The sequence below is a fragment of the Danio rerio genome, chromosome 17 (assembly GCF_052040795.2).
Source record: "Danio rerio strain M-AB ecotype USA chromosome 17, GRCz13ab, whole genome shotgun sequence".
In the NCBI taxonomy this organism is placed as follows: Eukaryota; Metazoa; Chordata; class Actinopteri; order Cypriniformes; family Danionidae; genus Danio; species Danio rerio.
In genome coordinates this window covers 6,890,001-6,897,500 of record NC_141037.1, presented here as the reverse complement: position 1 = coordinate 6,897,500, position 7,500 = coordinate 6,890,001, and the positions used below count along the sequence as shown (strand labels likewise).

Here is a 7,500-nt window from a genome sequence, read left to right as displayed (position 1 = left end):
GTTGATCACGTGACGCAGAAAAAAATAAATAAATAAAAATGTAACCATTGTTAAAACGTACCCCTGTATACATTTTTGCAGAGCATGAGTTATGTAGCCAGAGCTACGTATTTCTGCATTTCAACCTTAAAATGAATGCAATGGCTGGTATAATGCCACTGCCACCGGCCAACTGTTTCTTTTCACGCTACCAGCTGATTGCTTGCCTCCATGTGTACAGCTTTTCTGCTGTTATTAGTTTGCACAGTGGCTCATTATGTACGTAGTACGTCGAGTTGACTGTGATGACAAGGTTCGAGTTCAGCGAAGTACTGTTCCAGAAAGCAGGTAAAACAAAAACAAAAGGCAAAAATGAAAAATAAACAAGTGAATAACAGTGTAAGATCTAAAAATATGGTGTAAAAAAATAAAAAAATAAAAAATAAATCAAGCTCTAGTGAGGGCTTTTCTTTTTCTAGATTGCTTATAAAAACACGGCAAGTTGGGTTTAGGGAAGGTGGTGGGCGGGTCAATCAGTGCTTATGAAAACACTATCGGTTGGGTTTAAAGAAGGGTTTAGGCCGGGGGCGAATCAATCAGTCGGTAAGTCAGTCAGCAAACAGCGACCTCTGGTGGATTTATGTAAGAACAGCAGGCATAAATGGCACTCGCAAGAGAAATTTGAGATCTGAAAAAGGGTACACAGCGGCCTCTGGTGGATTAGCGAAAACAAACACTGCAAAAAAAGTAGCTCCTGGGATGGATTTTATGCTGTCCAGAAATATATATAGGGGTACATTTCCATAATGAGCCTGAATTGGACTTTTTTTTTAGGTCCAGGGTCACATACGTAAATCACTCAAATTATATTTATACATTTTTATGCTTGTAATGTAAATATACACGTCATTTATATTTAAATTAAATCGGTAATGCTATTTTTACTAGTATTATTACTGTTTATATTGTTTTCTGCATATTTAATTTAAACTTTAAAAACAAATGTCAATATCATCCAAATTGATTTGTCTCTGCAGAATCCAGAAGACAATCTGATTGTATTAAGTGGCTGTGGAACATCAGGCCGTATTGCATTTCTTTTGGCGGTAATGAGATTAAGAACGATTTATTGATTCTCCTTTTTAACAAAGCATTGCATACTGAATAAAATAAGAGCATTCAAAATGTCAGAGTTCTGCTGTTTTATTTATATTCGTCATTCTCTATTTCATACCTCAGACGTCTTATAATGAGATGCTAAAGAGCCGAAAAAAGAAGCAGATGTGTTTGTACATCATAGCTGGAGGTGACAGGTGAATAAACAGTCTGTCTGTTTGATGCATAAGATGAGACTGCAGTATTTCAGGACTCTGTTTTTAAAGGGCCCTGCTGACATCACAGGAGGCTCCAGAGGACGACCCAGCACTCGGAGCTCACATGTTGGACAAGGTGAACGCAAGAGCAGAGAGAGAAAAAAAAAATTGAGCACTGCAGGATCTATGTAGTAATAAATCAGTTTCACTGTGAAATAGAGAGACAATAGCTGCTTTTATATTTGCAGAACTTCATGCAAGCAGCACGTTTGCTCTTTACTGCAATGCCAGGTGTTACTAAGTGTTTGTTTAACATTGATATACAGTTACTTATATGTTGAGGTGATTACTAAAGCATTCTGATTGGTTAACACACACACACACACACACACACACACACACACACACACACACATATACATATACACACACATATATATATATATATATATATATATATATATATATATATATATATATATATGAGCAATTCCAGCGTTATGGATGTGGCATTTGTAGTAAATACTCAAAACATAGTTTCACACAGAAAGTATATGTTGACATTGTATCGAAACTTCTGTTTATATTTTCCAAAATAGCTCACCACAGAGTTAAGGTAGCAGAAAAATATCAATATGTAAACATGTTTTATATTTTAAATTAGGAAAATAAACATGCGTTATGGATGTGACAAAAAAGTTTGCGAATTTACAATGGACAACAGAATATTTAGAAATTCTGACAGTTAAACTGCACAACCCAAAAGAAACAATGCTCATCAAACAGGTATGAATCGGCTCACTATAGAATTATAATGATTGATTTTATTTTATTTGACATTTTTGCATTTATGAAGAAAAAGTGTCGTTATGGATGTGACACATTTCCGTTATGGATGTGACAGCTGTGAAATAGCCACTTGTGTGATTTTGGCAAATTAAATATAATAGTTTGAAATACTGACAGATACATTTACGAGTATTTTTACAGTACTGTAAAATACTTGCTAACACAAAAAATGTAGAAACGGTTTGTCTATTTGGTGAAAACTAAATTTTTTTTTATGGCAAGGTTGACATTTGCATGGAATTGCCCATATATATATATATATGCTCTGCGATTACAAAATAATTCTGATTGGTTAACACACTGATATGAGGTTGATAGGGTGTTGTGTGGCTACTAATGCATTCTAAATGATTAACCCATTAATATGTGGGTCCTAGGGTGTTGCTTTGTGATTGCAAAAGCATTCTGGATGGTTAATAGCCTGATTTGTGGTTGCTAGGGTGTTGCTATGCAATTACAAAAAAAATCTGATTGGTTGACACACTGATACGTGGTTGATAGGGTGTTGCTATCTGATTACAGCACCATTCTGAATTATTAAACACTGATATGTGGTTGCTAGGGTGTTGCTATGCGATTACAACACCATTCAGAATGGTTAAACACTGATATGTGGTTGCTAGGGTGTTGCTATGCAATTACAACACCATTCAGAATGGTTAAACACTGATGTGTGGTTGCTAGGGTGTTGCTATGCGATTACAAAAGAATTCTGATTGGTTAACACACTGATATGTAGTTGATAGGGTGTTGTGTGGCTACTAATGCATTCTAAATGATTAACCCATTACTATGTGGGTGCTGGGGTGTTGCTTTGTGATTGCAAAAGCATTCTTGACAGTTAATAGCCTGATTTGTGGTTGCTAGGGTGTTGCTATGCGATTACAAAGAATTCTGATTGGTTAACACACTGATATTTGGTTGCTAGGGTGTTGCTATGCGATTACAAAAGAATTCTGATTGGTTAACACACTGATATGTGGTTGCTAGGGTGTTGCTATGTGATTACAACACCATTCAGAATGGTTAAACACTGATGTGTGATTGCTAGGGTGTTGTTATGCGATTACAAAAGAATTCTGAATGGTTAACACACTGATATTTGGTTGCTAGGGTGTTGCTATGCGATTACAAAAGAATTCTGATTGGTTAACACACTGATATGTGGTTGCTATGGTGTTGCTATGTGATTACAACACCATTCAGAATGGTTAAACACTGATGTGTGGTTGCGAGAGTGTTGCTATGCAATTACAAAAGAATTCGGATTGGTTAACACACTGATACGTGGTTGATAGGGTGTTGCTATCTGATTACAACACCATTCTGGATTATTAAACACTGATATTTGGTTGCTAGGGTGTTGCTATGTGATTACAAAAGAATTCTGATTGGTTAACACACTGATCTGTGGTTGCTAGGGTGTTGCTATGTGATTACAACACCATTCAGAATGGTTAAACACTGATGTGTGGTTGCTAGGGTGTTGCTATGCGATTACAAAAGAATTCTGAATGGTTAACACACTGATATGTAGTTGATAGGGTGTTGTTGTGTGGCTACTAATGGATTCTAAATGGTTGCTAGGGTGTTATTACTAAAGTCACCTAAATCATTAAAACATTACTGTGTGATTGCTAGGCTGTTGCCATGTCATGTTAAATGGTAAACATATTAATATGAGGTTGCTTGCTGTGGGTACTAAACTGTCTTTAGATATATAGTCATTTGTATTATACACTCACCGGCCACATTATTAGGTACACCTGTCCAACTGCTTTATAACGCAAATTTCTAATCAGCCAATCACATGGCAGCAACTCAATCCATTTAGGCATGCTGACATTTAGGCTGCATTTACCATGCAGATCTTAATGGTCAACTCCGATTTTGTGACTGTTTTCGATTTTTTGGATGACCTGCTAACATCATCTTATAAAAGTGACTCGAATCCGATGGTCTGCATTTACACAGCACAATTCATGTGATTTGTTCCTCCTTACACGTACATGCGCCATATCCGATCTGTGCCACATGGGAGAAAAAAATCTGAATTGAGTCACTTGAACAGTGCAGTGTAAATGCGTCCTTAGATACACTGCATTTGACTAATGATGAGGATGTTAAGCAAAAAACTATCACAGAATATTAATAGAGCATGACATATTTAAAGATTTGTAAGCAGTTTTCTTGCTTTTTCAGGCTTGTGCAGGAAAGAAACACGTCTTGTTCATTGGAATATCCTGTGGCATATCGGTATGGAACAATAATACAGTCTTTTTACTTAAATCACATTTGTCATTATTAGTCATGACAGTAGAAAGATAAACAAACTTAATCTATATTTACACGTCTCTTTTTTTAATAATTGCATTTAAAAAAAAAAAACTTAGTTCCAAAGCAGCTTTACACGTGCACATTACATTACAATAAAAAAGTTGTTGTTTTATACCCAACATCTGTCATTTTGAAAATGTAGCCCTATATACATTTTTGGAGATCGTGAATTATGTAGCCAGAAGTACGTATGGCTGCATTTTATTTTTTAAACGAATGCTGCGGGGCGGTATGATGCAGTTCCTTTTCGCGCTTACCAGCTGACCACTTACTTCCATATGTTACCAGTTTGTCCAGTTAGCTCACCATGTACGTTGGCGGACTTGAGATGCAGAGAGAAGTTGACCACGAGGACAGGATTCGAGTCCGGTGAAGAACTGTTCCGAAAGCAGTTAAATCAAAAACAGAATCCACAAAATGAAATAAACAAGTAAATGACAGCGTGTGAATGTGGTAAAATCTAAAAAACGTGGTAAAAATCAGACTAGGGCTTTTCTTTTTCTGAATTGCTTTTTAAATTTGTCGGTTGGGTTTAGGGAAGTGAGTGGGCGGGTCAATCTGTGCTTTTTAAAATACTATTGGTTGGGTTTAGGGAAAGGGGAAGGTGGGTCAGTCGATCAGTCAGTCAGTCAACAGCAGCCTCTGGTGGATTTACATGAGAATCAGGCACGTGGACACATAGGGCTCAACATGTGCAGTGCACATACCCTTTTTAGTCTTGGATAGAAAGTGCCCTTCCAAAATGGTCAAAAGTGCCCCCGCAACGTGACACACCCTCCGCCCCGCCCTTCAGTAGGCGCGACAACACCGCTCTTGAGCAACCCCCCTCCCCCACTTTACAGTACACGCGCGACAACACCACTCTTCAGTACACGCGCGACAACACCACTCTTCAGTACACGCGCGACAACACCACTCTTCAGTGCACGCGCGACAACACCACTCTTCAGTGCGCGCGCGACAACACCACTCTTCAGTGCGCGCGCGACAACACCACTCTTCAGTGCGCCCGCGACGACGACAACAACAACAACAACAACGACAACGACGACGACGACAACGACAACAACAATGACAACAACAACGACAACAACGACGACGACAACAACAACAACCTCTCTCTCTCTCTCTCTCTCTCTCTCTCTCTCAAGTTCAAGTTGCTTTATTGGCATGACATTAAGTACAGTATTGCCAAAGCACTTCAAATATGAAATATATTAAAACCATTGAAAAATTAATAGTAATACAGATATAATGACACACACAAAAAAAACAATACATTTGATGAATATAATAATAATAATAGTAAAAAGTTTTAATTATTTAAATAAGATACACGAGTTTACATCAACCATCTCTTATGGTGTGTAGGGTGTATACATATTTTGCAGCTAGTCTAAATGTCAATTCGTCCTCTCCGAGTATATGGTAAAGCTTTTCGAAGTCATTTAAATAAAAAAATGAACTGATCAATGTTTCAAATTGGGGGAAAAATATTGTTCTCGTCGTGGTGTATTTGGGGCAAAACAGAAGGAAGTGTGTCTCATCCTCTATTTTGTTTGTGTCACACTGTTTACATAATCTCTTTTCCTTAGGAGTCCAGGATTTTTTATGTCTGCCTTTTTCTATTTCTAAGTCATGATCACAGAGGCGATATTTAGAAAGAATGTGCTTTTCTTTTAATTGTTTTAGTGATAAATAATTTGCCAACTGTGTGGTTCTATTTAGGGCCAAATAACATTTAAGTTTAGTCTGGAGGTTGAATTCAGTTTTTATTTAGACTCATGAAAACAAAAACTGCAAAAAAAAAAAAAAGTCTGGCAAAGAATGGTTCCAGAAAGCAGGTAAAACAAACAAAAGCCAAAAAAAAACAACAACAACAACAACAAGTAAATAACAGGATGAGAATGTGGTAAAATCTGAAAGCATTGTAAAAATCAGGCTGCGGCGAGGGCTTTTTTTTTTTCAGGATTGCGTATGAAGACACTGTCAGTTGGGTTTAGACATGTGGTTGGGCCGTGCTTTTGAAAACACTATTGGTTGGGTTTAGGTAAAAAAGAGTGGGTCAGTCGATTACTGGTGACCAGTCAACAGTGACCTCTGGTGGATTTACGCGAGAAGAGCAGGATGTCACTCGCAAGAGAAATATGAGATCTGATAAAGAGCACACAATGGCCTCTGGTGGACTCGCAAAAAACTGCAAAAAAAAAAAAAAACATAGCTCCTGGGACGTATTTGGCGCTCTAAAGAAATTTATTTAGTGGTACGTAATCAGAATGAGCCTGAAATTATTACAAAAAGTTTAATAAAAAAACACAAACTATAATATTAAGTGAAACTACATAACAAAAAAATACATTTTACATGACATTTTTGACAAAACGACAAACAAAAAATCCATGATATTCCATGTAGACTCCAACCAAAAATATATATAATGGAATAGACCTGGAATAGAGGATTTTTACTGTGTAATTATAACCTCATCTCAACCCAGGCTCATTCTGAAAATGTACCTCTATATACATTTCTGGGGAGCACGAAATACATCCCAGGAGGATGTTTTCTTGCAGTGTTTGTTTTCGTTAATCCACCAGAGGCTGCTGTGTTTGCTTTTTCAGATCTCAAATTTCTCTCGCGAGTGCCATTTGCACCTGCTGTTCTTGCGTAAATCCACAAGAGGCCGCTGACGACTGACTGACTGTTTTAAAAAGCAATTCAGAAAAAGAAAAGCCCTTGCCTGATTTTCACCATGTTTTCAGATTTTACCACATTTTTACCCTGTTATTTACTTATTTTATTTTTTGGCTATTGTTTTTGTCTTGCACACTGGAACTGTTCTTCACCAGACTTAAACTCCGTCATCATGGTCAACTCCTCTCTGCGTCTCAAGTCCGCCGATGTACATGGCAAGCTACTGGACAAACTAGAAACAGCAGGAAAGCAGTCCATACAGAGGTAAGCAGTCAGCTGCATTTAAAAAAAAAATATTTTTTTTTACTTGTTCAAACTACTTAATTAA

The 7,500-nt window shown here is 37.2% G+C and overlaps 2 protein-coding genes and 1 long non-coding RNA gene across 9 annotated transcripts in view; 2 read left to right on the top strand and 1 right to left on the bottom strand.

Annotated features, from left to right (window-relative positions):
* Positions 1 to 7,500, top strand: part of LOC141378508 (uncharacterized) — an 842,893-nt gene that overhangs the window by 92,941 nt on the left and 742,452 nt on the right. The gene's annotated exons all lie outside the window — the stretch shown is intronic.
* The window catches only part of fndc4b (fibronectin type III domain containing 4b), a 94,298-nt gene that overhangs the window by 35,362 nt on the left and 51,436 nt on the right, over positions 1 to 7,500 (bottom strand). The gene's annotated exons all lie outside the window — the stretch shown is intronic.
* Positions 1 to 7,500, top strand: part of gckr (glucokinase (hexokinase 4) regulator) — a 35,328-nt gene that overhangs the window by 2,522 nt on the left and 25,306 nt on the right. For 2 of the 3 annotated variants that reach the window (XM_087290003.1, XM_087290001.1), the window contains exons 4-7: positions 1,017 to 1,085; positions 1,219 to 1,292; positions 1,362 to 1,428; positions 4,344 to 4,397. In XM_087290003.1, the coding sequence (XP_087146129.1) occupies positions 1,017 to 1,085; positions 1,219 to 1,292; positions 1,362 to 1,428; positions 4,344 to 4,397 (264 nt within the window). The remainder of the gene's footprint in view (positions 1 to 1,016; positions 1,086 to 1,218; positions 1,293 to 1,361; positions 1,429 to 4,343; positions 4,398 to 7,500) is intronic. The other variant, XM_087290002.1, reaches the window with a different exon arrangement.